Source organism: Engystomops pustulosus, unplaced genomic scaffold (genome assembly GCF_040894005.1).
Source record: "Engystomops pustulosus unplaced genomic scaffold, aEngPut4.maternal MAT_SCAFFOLD_111, whole genome shotgun sequence".
Classification (NCBI taxonomy): Eukaryota; Metazoa; Chordata; class Amphibia; order Anura; family Leptodactylidae; genus Engystomops; species Engystomops pustulosus.
In genome coordinates this window covers 33,242-53,632 of record NW_027284993.1, presented here as the reverse complement: position 1 = coordinate 53,632, position 20,391 = coordinate 33,242, and the positions used below count along the sequence as shown (strand labels likewise).

Below are 20,391 nucleotides of genomic sequence, written 5' to 3'. Positions count from 1 at the left end.
AAAAGTCGGCTGAGCTTCAAATACGAAGGGAGCAAGAGCAAGCAAGGCTTCAAGGCCAGAGTGAGCAGGAGATTGCAAAGCGTCAAGCCCAGATGGAACGAGAGTTTGCAGAGCTTCAAGCCCAGAGGGAGAAAGAGTTTGCAGAGCGTCAGGCTGAGAGGGAGTTCCAAGTGGAGTTAGCCCGTCTCCGGGTGCGCAATTCTTCAGCCCAGAGCAATGGGCAGCAAGTTTTAATGGCCCGAGAGCCTAAGGATGACAACAAGGCCGCAAGGATAGCGGATTCTTTTGTTTCCAAGCCAGTAGCAGCCCTGAGGAGGCCTACTAAGGATGACTGGACGGAGGGTAAGCCTACCACCTGTGCCCCCTCTACTCCCACCCAGTCTGTGTTTAATATTGGTAGGTGTGGTGTATGTAACCAAATGGGACACCACAGCCCTACTTGTTTTGTGGGATTGAGGGACACCCCCACAGCTAAGCTCCCTGTTTCTTCTGTCTTTGGGAGAGCCAACCCTGATGGAGATATGGCATCTGGATGTCGATTGAAGAAAGTCCAGGAGTCTGAGATGATTCCTACTAATGTTTTACTGGGGACTAATCCAGGGCAGTTAGTCTCCCAGTCTGTGGTGGATGTTTTTCCCACCACAGTTGAAATGCCTAATAATGTGAATGTCATATGTACTACACTGGGTGGTACGGAGCCTAGCCTGTGTGATGATGAGGACATTGTGCTATATCCAAAGAGTCTTGATGTGGTACCGGATCTGGGGCGAATAGTATCCAAGGATGTTGCAGATATTCCCCCAAGTGCCGCAAAAATGTTTTATCACGTCCAAGTCTTGGGTTCTCTGAATTATACTGTTTCTAACACCAACACAGAACTGGACAGTGGTAATGTGATAGGTTCAAACGAGCCTGAGGTGATGCCTGACCTGGGGCCATTAGCATCCAAGGATTCTGCGGATATTTCCCCAAGTGCAGAGGAGATATCAAACCCTGCCCCATGTACTCTGAATTATAATGTTTCTTCCACCATTACAGGAATGGACAGTGATAATGTGATAGGTTCAAACGATCCTGAGGTGATGCCTGACCTGGGGCCATTAGCGCCCAAGGATTCTGCAAATGTTTCCCCAAGTACAGTTGAACTGTCCTATAATGTCAACGTGATATGTGCTCATATTGATTGTACTGTACCTTGCATTGACCAAACAATGTGTGATGATAATAATGTGTTATGTCCTAACAAGGATGAGGTAGTGTGCGGCCAGGGTGAGCCAGGATTCTTAGCTGACCTGCTGACACCTGTTGTATCTGAGGTCACTAACAGTCCAAGTGTCCATGATTCAGACATCAGTCTGAGTTCTGAACATTTAGTAACCCCTGCAGAGGAGGGGATGGGGCTATCTTACAGCCCAGAGATTTTTACAGGAGAGCCCAGTGAGACGGTCTCTGTAACATGTGTATTGACCACAAAGGACCAGAGGTGTGAGGCTGCTTCACATGTGGACAGCAGCTTGGCAGAGTCATGGGAACCGTTACTGCAGGTCTCACAGGATATGCCACTAGCTGGATTTTTGGGTATTCCTGAGACTAAAGTCCAGCTAACTTTGAACCTCTATTTGTTTAAAATGGGAATAGGTGTCGTGGAAACGGCTGTATATTTGTATTGTCTCACCAGTGGGGAGCCATGGAGATGGGCTTGTGAGATGATCTGTGGATCGATCTCCCATGCCATCTCTAAAAAGGGGAGGTGTCATAAATTATGGGTTATGAGTTCCCTTCTTATGATAGGAGAGTCACCTTTGCCCCATAAGATAACGTAATTAAGGACATATACCATAGGGCAACAGATCCCACCCCCCTCTGTGATCCCCTTTGTTCTCTTCCCCCCCCCCCCTTATCAAAAGAATTGGTAACTGGTTTCCTCTGTCTCTTAGAGGTGTTAATTGGTTTCCTGTGAAATGGTAGACTTTGTGTCTCCAAGGGCCTCATGGTTTTTCATGTGTCTTAAAATGACTCCTTAAGAACATGAAAAATTATACTTCAAAGAAAACTTAGTCATAAAGCAAATATTTTAATTTCTGGTCAACGGTTCTGGATCAGTATCCCCTTATAGTCCTGGGGTGTCAAGCCCAAAGGATTTGAGAGGAAGGAAGCCAAGAAAACGCCTATTAGACAATTGGGCCAACATTTAATAATGGGGTTTGGTATTGTTAGATTTGTTAATTCATGCTGGTAAATGTGGTGGGCATGTCTTCTTATCAGGGGACTCTTGGGAAAAGATATAACATATTTTGGAAAAATGTCCCTGATTTTCCATCTTGATTAAGGTGTAGCCACACCCCTCTCACATGACCGAGGGGGCGGATCGATTATGTAGTTAAAAGTATCATGCCAGCATTGAATCCTTGTTGTCCATGGGGAATGCCTTCAAGCTGGCAGGGCTTCCAAAATTTTCATCGGTTTTCCCCACCGCGGATCTTTATGCCAATCCAATTAGTAAGAGGTCTGTCTTTTCTTTTATTTTATCCCTTTTTATTTTACTGTTTGCTGTTATGTATGTCTGTTATTTTAACCTTTTTGTAACCATTAAGCATTGTGCCTATTTTGCATATTAAATAGTCCTTTAATAAGTTTTTCCTTGTGCTCTATACGTTCCCATACCTCTGGAGAGGGGAATTACCGCTAAGCCGTGTTACCGTGTGAATGTCTGTACTAGCAGTAGCTAAAGGCAGAGCGTGTCTGTAGACGAGTAGTAGCTATAGACCGTGTGGGTCCAGGTACTCTGTACTGCATCTAGAAGAGTGTGTATCTGGGTGTATGTGTGCGGACCTGGTGTGGGCTTCTCGTAAGCCATAATTACGAGTGGTGGCAGCCGTTGTATGGAACGGGTGACTTTCGGGGTGCAGCGTGGCCCTGTGCAGTAGCGTTCCATAGGCACGTAAGTGGTAGGGGGGTACATAGTGTGGTTGTGCGCCCCCTGGGCTGTGCGTGTGTAGTGTCTGGGATCCGAATGCGTTTGGTTTCCCTGACATGAGAATTAAGCTGAGTGGGTTTGCCGTGTGCTAGGAGAGTAGGAATTAGCGTAAGGACGCCATTTTGTGTGAGTGGGCGGAGCTTAGGGCTAATTTGCGTGGTCTCCTGGCGTACGTGAACCCCGTGTTTAGAACCCGGCGACTCGGGTTCGTGACACCTGATGACCCTGACTTCAGCACTGTAAGTTCCATCAAAATGGCCTCTATGGTTATCCTTTAATGCTTTTATAAAGAATTATGTTAATTACCAGCTTAGGAGCAGTGGGAGTGCTCCAGTGCACCTAAGGGCTCCTTATGTCACCCAGCGGCCAGTCCTGCGGACTGCGGTGATCCGAAATCCCGATACCTGTGCCTGCTCAGCAGCCTCTGTGAATCAGTGTGCAGGTGCAGGGACTTTAGGTTTCCTTGGGGCATGCAATGAACGCTCCTTCTTTTCCTTCCCATTGGTTCTGAGGAAATATGAAGTCCTGACCCTTATGCAGTGATTCACAGAGGTTGCTGAGCAGGCACAGGTACCAGGACTTCAGATTACCTCAGGACTGGTGGCAGGGTGACGTAAAGAGCCCTTAGGTGCACTGGAGCACCCCCACTGGTAATTAACACAATTCTTTATTAAAACATTAAAAGATAGTGGCGGCCCTAGCAATTGCACTTTATAATGTTATATTTGTTATATGTTGTCTGTTAAACACTTTTATATGTTTACTGTTCACCATGCTTTAGTTTTTGATGCCATATTTGCACTATAATAAATATACTTGACCAAAAGTATGACTCCTATTGGCAATCTACCAGAAGAGTGTGCCTTGTCGTAGCAACAGGCCTCAAACCCTGTTTGTGAAAGGTCACTGCGGGGGGCAGGAGGCTTGTTCGGTTTTGGGGTGTGTTGGGGCCCAGACACTTTTGCTGTATGGGGCCCCGAATTTCCTGATGGCTGCCCTGATTACACACAGAGACATAAACATTACACACAGAGACATAAACATTACACACAGAGGCCTAAACATTACACACAGAGACCTAAACATTACACACAGAGGCCTAAACATTACACACAGAGGCCTAAACATTACACACAGAGGCCTAAACATTACACACAGAGGCCTAAACATTACACACAGAGACCTAAACATTACACACAGAGACCTAATCATTACACACAGAGACCTAATCATTACACACAGAGACATAAACATTACACACAGAGGCCTAAACATTACACACAGAGACCTAAACATTACACACAGAGGCCTAAACATTACACACAGAGGCCTAAACATTACACACAGAGACATAAACATTACACACAGAGACATAAACATTACACACAGAGGCCTAAACATTACACACAGAGACCTAAACATTACACACAGAGGCCTAAACATTACACACAGAGGCCTAAACATTACACACAGAGGCCTAAACATTACACACAGAGGCCTAAACATTACACACAGAGACATAGACATTACACACAGAGACATAAACATTACACACAGAGACCTAATCATTACACACAGAGGCCTAAACATTACACACAGAGACATAAACATTACACACAGAGGCCTAAACATTACACACAGAGACCTAAACATTACACACAGAGGCCTAAACATTACACACAGAGACATAAACATTACACACAGAGACATAAACATTACACACAGAGGCCTAAACATTACACACAGAGACCTAAACATTACACACAGAGGCCTAAACATTACACACAGAGGCCTAAACATTACACACAGAGGCCTAAACATTACACACAGAGGCCTAAACATTACACACAGAGGCCTAAACATTACACACAGAGACCTAATCATTACACACAGAGACATAGACATTACACACAGAGACATAGACATTACACACAGAGACCTAAACATTACACACAGAGACCTAAACATTACACACAGAGACATAAACATTACACACAGAGACCTAAACATTACACACAGAGACCTAAACATTACACACAGAGACCTAAACATTACACACAGAGACATAAACATTACACACAGAGACCTAAACATTACACACAGAGACCTAATCATTACACACAGAGACCTAATCATTACACACAGAGACCTAAACATTACACACAGAGGCCTAAACATTACACACAGAGGCCTAAACATTACACACAGAGACATAAACATTACACACAGAGACCTAAACATTACACACAGAGACCTAAACATTACACACAGAGACCTAAACATTACACACAGAGACCTAATCATTACACACAGAGACCTAAACATTACACACAGAGACATAATCATTACACACAGAGACATAAACATTACACACAGAGACCTAAACATTACACACAGAGACCTAAACATTACACACAGAGACCTAAACATTACACACAGAGACCTAAACATTACACACAGAGACCTAATCATTACACACAGAGACCTAAACATTACACACAGAGACATAATCATTACACACAGAGACATAAACATTACACACAGAGACCTAAACATTACACACAGAGACCTAAACATTACACACAGAGACCTAAACATTACACACAGAGACATAAACATTACACACAGAGACATAAACATTACACACAGAGACCTAAACATTACACACAGAGGCCTAAACATTACACACAGAGACATAGACATTACACACAGAGACATAAACATTACACACAGAGACCTAATCATTACACACAGAGACATAAACATTACACACAGAGACATAAACATTACACACAGAGACCTAAACATTACACACAGAGACCTAAACATTACACACAGAGACCTAAACATTACACACAGAGACCTAATCATTACACACAGAGACCTAAACATTACACACAGAGACATAATCATTACACACAGAGACATAAACATTACACACAGAGACCTAAACATTACACACAGAGACCTAAACATTACACACAGAGACCTAAACATTACACACAGAGACCTAAACATTACACACAGAGACCTAAACATTACACACAGAGGCCTAAACATTACACACAGAGACCTAAACATTACACACAGAGACCTAAACATTACACACAGAGACCTAATCATTACACACAGGGACCTAATCATTACACACAGGGACCTAAACATTACACACAGAGACATAAACATTACACACAGAGACATAATCATTACACACAGGGACCTAAACATTACACACAGAGACCTAATCATTACACACAGGGACCTAAACATTACACACAGAGACCTAATCATTACACACAGAGACATAATCATTACACACAGAGACCTAAACATTACACACAGAGACATAAACATTACACACAGAGACCTAATCATTACACACAGAGACATAATCATTACACACAGAGACATAAACATTACACACAGAGACATAGACATTACACACAGAGACATAAACATTACACACAGAGACCTAAACATTACACACAGAGACATAAACATTACACACAGAGACATAAACATTACACACAGAGACATAGACATTACACACAGAGACCTAAACATTACACACAGAGACCTAAACATTACACACAGAGACATAAACATTACACACAGAGACATAAACATTACACACAGAGACCTAAACATTACACACAGAGACCTAAACATTACACACAGAGACCTAATCATTACACACAGAGACCTAAACATTACACACAGAGACATAAACATTACACACAGAGACCTAATCATTACACACAGAGACCTAAACATTACACACAGAGACCTAAACATTACACACAGAGACCTAATCATTACACACAGAGACCTAAACATTACACACAGAGACCTAAACATTACACACAGAGACATAAACATTACACACAGAGACCTAATCATTACACACAGAGACATAAACATTACACACAGAGACATAAACATTACACACAGAGACCTAATCATTACACACAGAGACCTAAACATTACACACAGAGACCTAATCATTACACACAGAGACCTAATCATTACACACAGAGACATAAACATTACACACAGAGACCTAAACATTACACACAGAGACATAGACATTACACACAGAGACCTAATCATTACACACAGAGGCCTAATCATTACACACAGAGACCTAAACATTACACACAGAGACCTAATCATTACACACAGAGACCTAATCATTACACACAGAGACCTAATCATTACACACAGAGACCTAATCATTACACACAGAGACCTAATCATTACACACAGAGACCTAAACATTACACACAGAGACCTAATCATTACACACAGAGACATAAACATTACACACAGAGACCTAAACATTACACACAGAGACATAGACATTACACACAGAGACCTAAACATTACACACAGAGACCTAAACATTACACACAGAGACCTAAACATTACACACAGAGACCTAAACATTACACACAGAGACCTAAACATTACACACAGAGACCTAAACATTACACACAGAGACATAAACATTACACACAGAGACCTAATCATTACACACAGAGACATAAACATTACACACAGAGACCTAAACATTACACACAGAGGCCTAAACATTACACACAGAGGCCTAAACATTACACACAGAGGCCTAAACATTACACACAGAGGCCTAAACATTACACACAGAGGCCTAAACATTACACACAGAGACCTAATCATTACACACAGAGACATAGACATTACACACAGAGACATAGACATTACACACAGAGACCTAAACATTACACACAGAGACCTAAACATTACACACAGAGACATAAACATTACACACAGAGACCTAAACATTACACACAGAGACCTAATCATTACACACAGAGACCTAAACATTACACACAGAGACCTAATCATTACACACAGAGACCTAATCATTACACACAGAGACATAAACATTACACACAGAGACCTAAACATTACACACAGAGACATAGACATTACACACAGAGACCTAATCATTACACACAGAGACCTAATCATTACACACAGAGACATAAACATTACACACAGAGACCTAAACATTACACACAGAGACATAGACATTACACACAGAGACCTAAACATTACACACAGAGACCTAAACATTACACACAGAGACCTAAACATTACACACAGAGACCTAAACATTACACACAGAGACCTAAACATTACACACAGAGACCTAAACATTACACACAGAGACATAAACATTACACACAGAGACCTAATCATTACACACAGAGACATAAACATTACACACAGAGACCTAAACATTACACACAGAGACCTAATCATTACACACAGAGACATAAACATTACACACAGAGACCTAAACATTACACACAGAGACCTAAACATTACACACAGAGACCTAATCATTACACACAGAGACATAATCATTACACACAGAGACATAAACATTACACACAGAGACATAAACATTACACACAGAGACCTAATCATTACACACAGAGACCTAAGCATTACACACAGAGGCCTAAACATTACACACAGAGACCTAATCATTACACACAGAGACATAAACATTACACACAGAGACCTAATCATTACACACAGAGACCTAAACATTACACACAGAGACCTAAACATTACACACAGAGACCTAATCATTACACACAGAGACCTAATCATTACACACAGAGACCTAATCATTACACACAGAGACCTAATCATTACACACAGAGACCTAATCATTACACACAGAGACCTAAACATTACACACAGAGGCCTAAACATTACACACAGAGACCTAATCATTACACACAGAGACCTAAACATTACACACAGAGACATAAACATTACACACAGAGACCTAAACATTACACACAGAGACCTAAACATTACACACAGAGACATAAACATTACACACAGAGACTAGCCGGCAGCTGCTATGGGGCCCATGGTCAGTCAGGAGCACTGTGTCACGCATTGGGCCAGGTATCTGACCCTATCGGTACATGACCTCCTCCCAACTGGTCTCCCTTATACTGCGGACAAGATGGTATTCAAAATTATCCCCATATTTCATGGCACTTGCTCCATATTGTTAAATAATTATATATTTTAGGGAAATTGCTAGTTTGAAGTTTCACCTGGTACCACAATACCACAGAAGGGTAAGTCATATCCTATGTAACGGAGAGAACTAAGTGGATAAGACCCTAAGTGGGACTTCGCTATGTCTAGAGACTGGTAAGTTACTTGCCTGCCTTATTTTACATCACAAGTTACTTTCAGAAGTTTACACTAGAGGAAGACCCAAATAGTAAGTTCCCAAAGAGGGAACTAAGTAAAGGTTCTACACATATATGACAGCCAGAACTAGTGTACGTAAGAAGCTGACATTTAGCCTGGAGCTGTGTGATTCAGCAATCTGCCCTAGCTTTACAATTTCTCAATAACTTCTAGTTGTTTGTAGAAGTGCAGCCAGCGTGCCGTACACCCGGCCCCCTCCCACCATGAAGTAGAAGTGAACATTTCCTCTTTTGAAGCAGGAAGTGAGAAATTAGGGCTCGGTGTGTTTCCTTCTCCAGTTTCCACTTGACAATTAGAGTGATGTAAGGATTGCTCTAAGAAATGTATCACGATGTGCTTTAGTGAGGTCCCCCCATCAGCACTGACATTTTGTGTAAAGCAGCTGTGAGTGTAGAAGAGAACCGCTTCACCGTGGCTTCCAGATATACGGCTCACAGGACTGGAAGTAGAGAAGCTCCTTATTTATTTATCTGCTCTCCTACTCCGTCCTCCCCAAAGTTAGAAACAGAAGTTACACATTACCTACTAATTCTTACTAATGATAACAGACTCACGGCTGGGGTCTGACGAGGACCACCCACATGCATTGGCTTCAGCTGCAGTAACAGGTGGGTTGTGCTCCCAGTCTCTATCAGGACCCCCAGAATTTGATATTAATGACCTGGAGTTATAAATCTGGGAAAGCGCTCTTACTGCTGCTTTAACTTTGTTTTTGGCATAAGACCCCCAAAGAAGCATAATTTGGGGGGGGGGGCATAGTGGAAAACTTTATATTTACCCCTCAAGCAGTCATCCCTGTTTCTGGTGGAAACACTCAGACCCTCATGCTCTGCTCATGTTGGGTGCTTGGTAATGATGTCTGGGTTACATCATCGAGATGATCCATCAGGGCGGGAAGCACCAGAGAACAGATCAGAGGCAGGGTTTGCCTGCAGAGGGGTAAGTGTAAACTTTGCATCTATTTACCCCAAACTTGTCCCCTGCAGGGCAAAGCAGAAAACTCCTAGCATAATGAGTGTCATAAAAGAGACAATTGTTACCAAGGGACTGGTCCTCCTTCAATTTTTGTCAAGGACCCTTTGACAGGCGTACAGTTCCTTGGGAAAAGTATTGGGACCAACAATTGTTGGGAGGGGAGACAGTCAGATGTTTTACCTCATGGTTATACATGAGATCCTTAAAGAGGTATTCTGGAAATATGAATGTCTGTTACGAAATCCTATAATGATACACATAAATGAATACTTCAAAACTCAATTTCATTATTCACAAAAGGAGCTTAAAAATTAGTTTAAACATTTTTTTGGGCTTTCTAAAGTAGGCAAAGTTATCTCTAAGATGGTCGCCACAGGATACTACAACTCCCATGAGCCCTAAGTTTGCAGTAACAGCTCTTCCTTCTTATGCTATGCTCCCAGTGATGATCTAATATTGGGAACTACAAAGCGAGATTGTGCAATCAAATGGTGGAGACCCCTATTTATCCCTATTAGGATAGGGATTTACCTTATAAAAGGCTTGCTAGCACCGACCGTGGGTGTTACCGGTAAGCCTTTGCTGCAATGTGCAGCTAAGACTTAGCGGCTATGGAGAGGGCTCAGCGCGTGCGCCCTCTCCATGCATCCGCACCCGGCATGTGACGTACTATTACATAATGGACTGATTAAGGGGGTGGTAGTATTTGAATTCTTCATTATAATTTACGTCCACAGCATATTTCTGCTAAGCAGAACAACATTTTCTGCTGTGGTGACACATTTGAAGCTTTATATTCCATGATTTTAGCTTCTGCAAGCTCACTGGAGGTCTGTCCTCACACTGCTGTGCTCCAGAGCCCTTCCCCTCTGAGCTGTAATGAGTGGATACTAGACCAGAGCAGAAGGGAGGGGACGTGCAGCAGACAAGTTCATGTAGTACAGCGGGCAGACCTTCACTGCACTTAGAGAAGCTATAATCCTGACATCTGAATCCATATATCACAGTCCTGCTGCTACTAACAAAACATACACAAAAGTCTCATAACACATGTCTCGGGACAGTATAACAACATGAAACTGTATATCTCACCTGGAGGGCAGCGGTTACAGCATTTCTTTAGGTCCTCATTCAGGTACTGAGTCACATTGCAGGAAGGTTCATCAAGGGCAAAAATCTGCATAAATGAGAAGAATCTGTATCTTAGGTTATGGGGTTATTATGATCTAGAATAAGATATTATTGCCATACAGTACCTAGATAACACTGCTATATGATACCTATATAATATTACCATACAGTACCTAGATAACACTGCTATATGATACCTATATATTATTACCATACAGTACCTAGATAACACTGCTATATGATACCTATATAATATTGCCATACAGTACCTAGATAACACTGCTATATGATACCTATATAATATTACCATACAGTACCTAGATAACACTGCTATATGATACCTATATAATATTACCATACAGTACCTAGATAACACTGCTATATGATACCTATATAATATTACCATACAGTACCTAGATAACACTGCTATATGATACCTATATAATATTACCATACAGTACCTAGATAGTACTGCTATATGATGCCTATATAATATTACCATACAGTACCTAGATAACACTGCTATATGATACCTATATAATATTACCATACAGTACCTAGATAACACTGCTATATGATACCTATATAATATTACCATACAGTACCTAGATAACACTGCTATATGATACCTATATAATATTACCATACAGTACCTAGATAACACTGCTATATGATACCTATATAATATTACCATACAGTACCTAGATAACACTGCTATATGATACCTATATAATATTACCATACAGTACCTAGATAACACTGCTATATGATACCTATATAATATTACCATACAGTACCTAGATAACACTGCTATATGATGCCTATATAATATTACCATACAGTACCTAGATAACACTGCTATATGATACCTATATAATATTACCATACAGTACCTAGATAACACTGCTATATGATACCTATATACAACCCAACCTCCAAAGTGCTCTTGAAACCTATCACACTTGCTAACCGCATGGTGTCACCTCTCTTTTTGCTAATTATCCTGTGTTGTCCTCCTGTCAGTTATCCGGCAAACACCAGATATACACCGAGCTCCGGGCTTCTCTGCAGTCACTTTCACCTTGGACCTTGTGTTTATATACAGCTGATAACTGGTTTCTCTTTATTAAATTATTTTATACTGTTCTCCTAATTATAGAATAACAGGACCATTATACAACCTCTTATACCTCTTGTGTCCTCACCTCATCCTCATAGACTGTAAGCTCTTGTGTCCTCCCCTCATCCTCATAGACTGTAAGCTCGTTTGTCACCCTCATCCTCATAGACTGTAAGCTCTTGTGTCCTCCCCTCATCCTCATAGACTGTAAGCTCTTGTGTCACCCCCTCATCCTCAAACTGTAAGCTCTTGTGTCCTCCCCTCATCCTCATAGACTGTAAGCTCTTGTGTCACCCCCTCATCCTCATAGACTGTAAGCTCTTGTGTCACCCTCATCCTCATAGACTGTAAGCTCTTGTGTCCCCCCTCATCCTCATAGACTGGAATCTCTTGTGTCCTCCCTCATCCTCATAGACTGTAATCTCTTGTGTCCCTCCTCATAGACTGTAAGCTCTTGTGTCACCCCCTCATCCTCATACACTGTAAGCTCTTGTGTCACCCCTCATCCCCATAGACTGTAAGCTCTTGTGTCACCCCTCATCCTCATAGACTGTAAGCTCTTGTGTCCCCCTCATCCTCATAGACTGTAAGCTCTTGTGTGTCCCCCTCATCCTCATAGACTGTAAGCTCTTGTGTCACCCCCTCATCCTCATAGACTGTAAGCTCTTGTGTCCCCCCTCCTCCTCATAGACTGTAAGCTCTTGTGTGTCCCCCTCATCCTCATAGACTGTAATCTCTTGTGTCACCTCCTCATCCTCATAGACTGTAAGCTCTTGTGTCACCCCCTCATCCTCATAGACTGTAAGCTCTTGTGTCACCTCCTCATCCTCATAGACTGTAAGCTCTTGTGTCACCTCCTCATCCTCATAGACTGTAAGCTCTTGTGTCCCCCCTCATCCTCATAGACTGTAAGCTCTTGTGTCACCCCCTCATCCTCATAGACTGTAAGCTCTTGTGTCCCCCCTCCTCCTCATAGACTGTAAGCTCTTGTGTCCCCCCTCATCCTCATAGACTGTAAGCTCTTGTGTCCTCCTCATCCTCATAGACTGTAATCTCTTGTGTCACCTCCTCATCCTCATAGACTGTAAGCTCTTGTGTCACCCCCTCATCCTCATAGACTGTAAGCTCTTGTGTCACCTCCTCATCCTCATAGACTGTAAGCTCTTGTGTCACCTCCTCATCCTCATAGACTGTAAGCTCTTGTGTCACCTCCTCATCCTCATAGACTGTAAGCTCTTGTGTCCCCCCTCATCCTCATAGACTGTAAGCTCTTGTGTCCTCCTCATCCTCATAGACTGTAATCTCTTGTGTCACCTCCTCATCCTCATAGACTGTAAGCTCTTGTGTCCCCCCTCATCCTCATAGACTGTAAGCTCTTGTGTCACCTCCTCATCCTCATAGACTGTAAGCTCTTGTGTCCTCCTCATCCTCATAGACTGTAATCTCTTGTGTCACCTCCTCATCCTCACAGACTGTAAGCTCTTGTGTCCCCCCTCATCCTCATAGACTGTAAGCTCTTGTGTCACCTCCTCATCCTCATAGACTGTAAGCTCTTGTGTCACCTCCTCATCCTCATAGACTGTAAGCTCTTGTGTCCCCCCTCATCCTCATAGACTGTAAGCTCTTGTGTCCCCCTCATCCTCATAGACTGTAAGCTCTTGTGTCCTCCCCTCATCCTCATAGACTGTAAGCTCTTGTGTCTCCCCCTCATCCTCATAGACTGTAAGCTCTTGTGTCCTCCCTCATCCTCATAGACTGTAAGCTCTTGTGTCCTCCCCTCATCCTCATAGACTGTAAGCTCTTGTGTCCTCCCCTCATCCTCATAGACTGTAAGCTCTTGTGTCCCCCTCATCCTCATAGACTGTAAGCTCTTGTGTCCTCCCCTCATCCTCATAGACTGTAAGCTCTTGTGTCAACCCCTCATCCTCATAGACTGTAAGCTCTTGTGTCCTCCCTCATCCTCATACACTGTAAGCTCTTGTGTCCCCCCTCATCCTCATAGACTGTAAGCTCTTGTGTCCCCCTCATCCTCATAGACTTTAAGCTCTTGTGTCCTCCCCTCATCCTCATAGACTGTAAGCTCTTGTGTCCCCCCTCATCCTCATAGACTGTAAGCTCTTGTGTCACCTCCTCATCCTCATAGACTGTAAGCTCTTGTGTCACCTCCTCATCCTCATAGACTGTAAGCTCTTGTGTCCTCCCTCATCCTCATAGACTGTAAGCTCTTGTGTCCTCCCCTCATCCTCATAGACTGTAAGCTCTTGTGTCTCCCCCTCATCCTCATAGACTGTAAGCTCTTGTGTCATCCATCATCCTCATAGACTGTAAGCTCTTGTGTCACCCCCTCATCCTCATAGACTGTAAGCTCTTGTGTCACCCCTCATCCTCATAGACTGTAAGCTCTTGTGTCATCCCCTCATCCTCATAGACTGTAAGCTCTTGTGTCACCTCCTCATCCTCATAGACTGTAAGCTCTTGTGTCCTCCCCTCATCCTCATAGACTGTAAGCTCTTGTTTCAACCCTCATCCTCATAGACTGTAAGCTCTTGTGTCCCCCCTCATCCTCATAGACTATAAGCTCTTGTGTCCCCCCTCATCCTCATAGACTATAAGCTCTTGTGTCCCCCCTCATCCTCATAGACTATAAGCTCTTGTGTCCCCCCTCATCCTCATAGACTATAAGCCCTTGTGTCCTCCCTCATCCTCATAGACTGTAAGCTCTTGTGTCCCCCCTCATCCTCATAGACTGTAAGCTCTTGTGTCCCCCTCATCCTCATAGACTGTAAGCTCTTGTGTCCTCCCCTCATCCTCATAGACTGTAAGCTCTTGTGTCTCCCCCTCATCCTCATAGACTGTAAGCTCTTGTGTCACCCCCTCATCCTCATAGACTGTAAGCTCTTGTGTCATCCCTCATCCTCATAGACTGTAAGCTCTTGTGTCCTCCCCTCATCCTCATAGACTGTAAGCTCTTGTGTCCCCCTCATCCTCATAGACTGTAAGCTCTTGTGTCCTCCCCTCATCCTCATAGACTGTAAGCTCTTGTGTCAACCCCTCATCCTCATAGACTGTAAGCTCTTGTGTCCTCCCTCATCCTCATAGACTGTAAGCTCTTGTGTCCCCCCTCATCTTCATAGACTTTAAGCTCTTGTGTCCTCCCCTCATCCTCATAGACTGTAAGCTCTTGTGTCCCCCCTCATCCTCATAGACTGTAAGCTCTTGTGTCACCTTCTCATCCTCATAGACTGTAAGCTCTTGTGTCACCTCCTCATCCTCATAGACTGTAAGCTCTTGTGTCCTCCCTCATCCTCATAGACTGTAAGCTCTTGTGTCCTCCCCTCATCCTCATAGACTGTAAGCTCTTGTGTCTCCCCCTCATCCTCATAGACTGTAAGCTCTTGTGTCCTCCCTCATCCTCATAGACTGTAAGCTCTTGTGTCACCCCCTCATCCTCATAGACTGTAAGCTCTTGTGTCACCCCCTCATCCTCATAGACTGTAAGCTCTTGTGTCACCTCCTCATCCTCATAGACTGTAAGCTCTTGTGTCACCTCCTCATCCTCATAGACTGTAAGCTCTTGTGTCACCTCCTCATCCTCATAGACTGTAAGCTCTTGTGTCACCCCCTCATCCTCATAGACTGTAAGCTCTTGTGTCCCCCCTCATCCTCATAGACTATAAGCTCTTGTGTCCCCCCTCATCCTCATAGACTATAAGCTCTTGTGTCCTCCCTCATCCTCATAGACTGTAAGCTCTTGTGTCACCCCTCATCCTCATAGACTGTAAGCTCTTGTGTCATCCCCTCATCCTCATAGACTGTAAGCTCTTGTGTCATCCCTCATCCTCATAGACTGTAAGCTCTTGTGTCACCTCCTCATCCTAATAGACTGTAAGCTCTTGTGTCCTCCCCCTCATCCTCATAGACTGTAAGCTCTTGTGTCCTCCCCTCATCCTCATAGACTGTAAGCTCTTGTGTCCTCCCCTCATCCTCATAGACTGTAAGCTCTTGTGTCACCCCCTCATCCTCATAGACTGTAAGCTCTTGTGTCACCTCCTCATCCTCATAGACTGTAAGCTCTTGTGTCCCCCCTCATCCTCATAGACTGTAAGCTCTTGTGTCCCCCCTCATCCTCATAGACTATAAGCTCTTGTGTCCTCCCTCATCCTTATAGACTGTAAGCTCTTGTGTCACCCCTCATCCTCATAGACTGTAAGCTCTTGTGTCATCCCCTCATCCTCATAGACTGTAAGCTCTTGTGTCATCCCTCATCCTCATAGACTGTAAGCTCTTGTGTCACCCCCTCATCCTCATAGACTGTAAGCTCTTGTGTCCCCCCTCATCCTCATAGACTGTAAGCTCTTGTGTCCTCCCCTCATCCTCATAGACTGTAGGCTCTTGTGTCATCCCTCATCCTCATAGACTGTAAGCTCTTGTGTCCCCCCGCATCCTCATAGACTGTAAGCTCTTGTGTCACCCCCTCATCCTCATAGCCTGTAGGCTCTTGTGTCCCCCCTCATCCTCATAGACTGTAAGCTCTTGTGTCACCCCTCATCCTCATAGACTGTAAGCCCTTGTGCCCCCTCCCTCATCCTTATAGACTGTAAGCTCTTGTGTCCTGCCCCTCATCCTCATAGACTGTAAGCTCTTGTGTCACCCCCTCATCCTCATAGACTGTAATCTCCTGTGTCACCCCCTCATCCTCATAGACTGTAAGCTCTTGTGTCCTCCCCTCATCCTCATAGACTGTAAGCTCTTGTGTCCTGCCCCTCATCCTCATAGACTGTAAGGTCTTGTGTCTCCCCTCATCCTCATAGACTGTAAGCTCTTGGGTCACCCCCTCATCCTCATAGACTGTAAGCTCTTGTGTCACCCCCTCATCCTCATAGACTGTAAGCTCTTGTGTCACCCCCTCATCCTCATAGACTGTAAGCTCTTGTGTACCCCCATCCTCATAGACTGTAAGCTCTTGTGTCCCTCCTCATCCTCATAGACTGTAAGCTCTTGTGTCTCCCCTCATCCTCATAGACTGTAAGCTCTTGGGTCACCCCCTCATCCTCATAGACTGTAAGCTCTTGTGTCACCCCCTCATCCTCATAGACTGTAAGCTCTTGTGTACCCCCATCCTCATAGACTGTAAGCTCTTGTGTCCTCCCCTCATCCTCATAGACTGTAAGCTCTTGTGTCACCCCTTATCCTCATAGACTGTAAGCTCTTGTGTCCTCCCCTCATCCTCATAGACTGTAAGCTCTTGTGTCCTCCCTCATCCTTATAGACTGTAAGCTCTTGTTTCACCCCCTCATCCTCATAGACTGGAAGCTCTTGTGTCACCTCCTCATCCTCATAGACTGTAAGCTCTTGTGTCCTCCCCTCATCCTCATAGACTGTAAGCTCTTGTGTCCCCCTCATCCTCATAGACTGTAAGCTCTTGTGTCCTCCCCTCATCCTCATAGACTGTAAGCTCTTGTGTCAACCCCTCATCCTCATAGACTGTAAGCTCTTGTGTCCTCCCTCATCCTCATAGACTGTAAGCTCTTGTGTCCCCCCTCATCTTCATAGACTTTAAGCTCTTGTGTCCTCCCCTCATCCTCATAGACTGTAAGCTCTTGTGTCCCCCCTCATCCTCATAGACTGTAAGCTCTTGTGTCACCTCCTCATCCTCATAGACTGTAAGCTCTTGTGTCACCTCCTCATCCTCATAGACTGTAAGCTCTTGTGTCCTCCCTCATCCTCATAGACTGTAAGCTCTTGTGTCCTCCCCTCATCCTCATAGACTGTAAGCTCTTGTGTCTCCCCCTCATCCTCATAGACTGTAAGCTCTTGTGTCCTCCCTCATCCTCATAGACTGTAAGCTCTTGTGTCACCCCCTCATCCTCATAGACTGTAAGCTCTTGTGTCACCTCCTCATCCTCATAGACTGTAAGCTCTTGTGTCACCTCCTCATCCTCATAGACTGTAAGCTCTTGTGTCACCTCCTCATCCTCATAGACTGTAAGCTCTTGTGTCACCCCCTCATCCTCATAGACTGTAAGCTCTTGTGTCCCCCCTCATCCTCATAGACTATAAGCTCTTGTGTCCCCCCTCATCCTCATAGACTATAAGCTCTTGTGTCCTCCCTCATCCTCATAGACTGTAAGCTCTTGTGTCACCCCTCATCCTCATAGACTGTAAGCTCTTGTGTCATCCCCTCATCCTCATAGACTGTAAGCTCTTGTGTCATCCCTCATCCTCATAGTCTGTAAGCTCTTGTGTCACCCCCTCATCCTCATAGACTGTAAGCTCTTGTGTCCCCCCTCATCCTCATAGACTGTAAGCTCTTGTGTCCTCCCCTCATCCTCATAGACTGTAAGCTCTTGTGTCCCCCCTCATCCTCATAGACTGTAAGCTCCTGTGTCCCTCCTCATAGACTGTAAGCTCTTGTGTCCTCCCCTCATCCTCATAGACTGTAAGCTCTTGTGTCACCCCCTCATCCTCAAAGACTGTAAGCTCTTGTGTCCTCCCCTCATCCTCATAGACTGTAAGCTCTTGTGTCCCTCCTCATCCTCATAGACTGTAACCTCTTGTGTCCTCCCTCATCCTCATAGACTGTAAGTTCTTGTGTCACCCCCTCATCCTCATAGACTGTAAGCTCTTGTGTCACCCCCTCATCCTCATAGACTGTAAGCTCTTGTGTCACCCCCTCATCCTCATAGACTGTAATCTCCTGTGTCACCCCCTCATCCTCATAGACTGTAAGCTCTTGTGTCCTCCCCTCATCCTCATAGACTGTAAGCTCTTGTGTCACCCCCTCATCCTCATAGACTGTAAGTTCTTGTGTCCTCTCCTCATCCTCATAGACTGTAAGCTCTTGTGTCCCCCCGCATCCTCATAGACTGTAAGCTCTTGTGTCACCCCCTCATCCTCATCGACTGTAAGCTCTTGTGTCACCCCCTCATCCTCATAGCCTGTAGGCTCTTGTGTCCCCCCTCATCCTCATAGACTGTAAGCTCTTGTGTCACCCCTCATCCTCATAGACTGTAAGCCCTTGTGCCCCCTCCCTCATCCTTATAGACTGTAAGCTCTTGTGTCCTCCCTCATCCTCATAGACTGTAAGCTCTTGTGTCCTGCCCCTCATCCTCATAGACTGTAAGGTCTTGTGTCTCCCCTCATCCTCATAGACTGTAAGCTCTTGGGTCACCCCCTCATCCTCATAGACTGTAAGCTCTTGTGTCACCCCCTCATCCTCATAGACTGTAAGCTCTTGTGTCACCCCCTCATCCTCATAGACTGTAAGCTCTTGTGTACCCCCATCCTCATAGACTGTAAGCTCTTGTGTCCCTCCTCATCCTCATAGACTGTAAGCTCTTGTGTCTCCCCTCATCCTCATAGACTGTAAGCTCTTGGGTCACCCCCTCATCCTCATAGACTGTAAGCTCTTGTGTCACCCCCTCATCCTCATAGACTGTAAGCTCTTGTGTACCCCCATCCTCATAGACTGTAAGCTCTTGTGTCCTCCCCTCATCCTCATAGACTGTAAGCTCTTGTGTCACCCTTCATCCTCATAGACTGTAAGCTCTTGTGTCCTCCCCTCATCCTCATAGACTGTAAGCTCTTGTGTCCTCCCTCATCCTCATAGACTGTAAGCTCTTGTTTCACCCCCTCATCCTCATAGACTGTAAGCCCTTGTGTCCCCCCCTCATCCTCATACACTGTAAGCTCTTGTGTCCTCCCTCATCCTCATAGACTGTAAGCTCTTGTGTCCTCCCTCATCCTCATAGACTGTAAGCTCTTGTGTCCCCCCTCATCCTCATAGACTGTAAGGTCTTGTGTCTCCCCTCATCCTCATAGACTGTAAGCTCTTGGGTCACCCCCTCATCCTCATAGACTGTAAGCTCTTGTGTCCTCCCCTCATCCTCATAGACTGTAA

The 20,391-nt window shown here is 44.4% G+C and overlaps 1 protein-coding gene across 1 annotated transcript in view; it reads right to left on the bottom strand.

The window, feature by feature from the left end:
* Positions 1-11,417, bottom strand: part of LOC140107075 (uncharacterized) — a gene marked incomplete at its 5' end in the record, with an annotated part of 28,703 nt that extends 17,286 nt beyond the window's left edge. Inside the window, one exon of the mRNA XM_072131644.1 lies at positions 11,333-11,417. Coding sequence (XP_071987745.1) covers positions 11,333-11,417 — 85 coding nt within the window. The remainder of the gene's footprint in view (positions 1-11,332) is intronic.
* Positions 11,418-20,391: the final 8,974 nt, after the last annotated feature.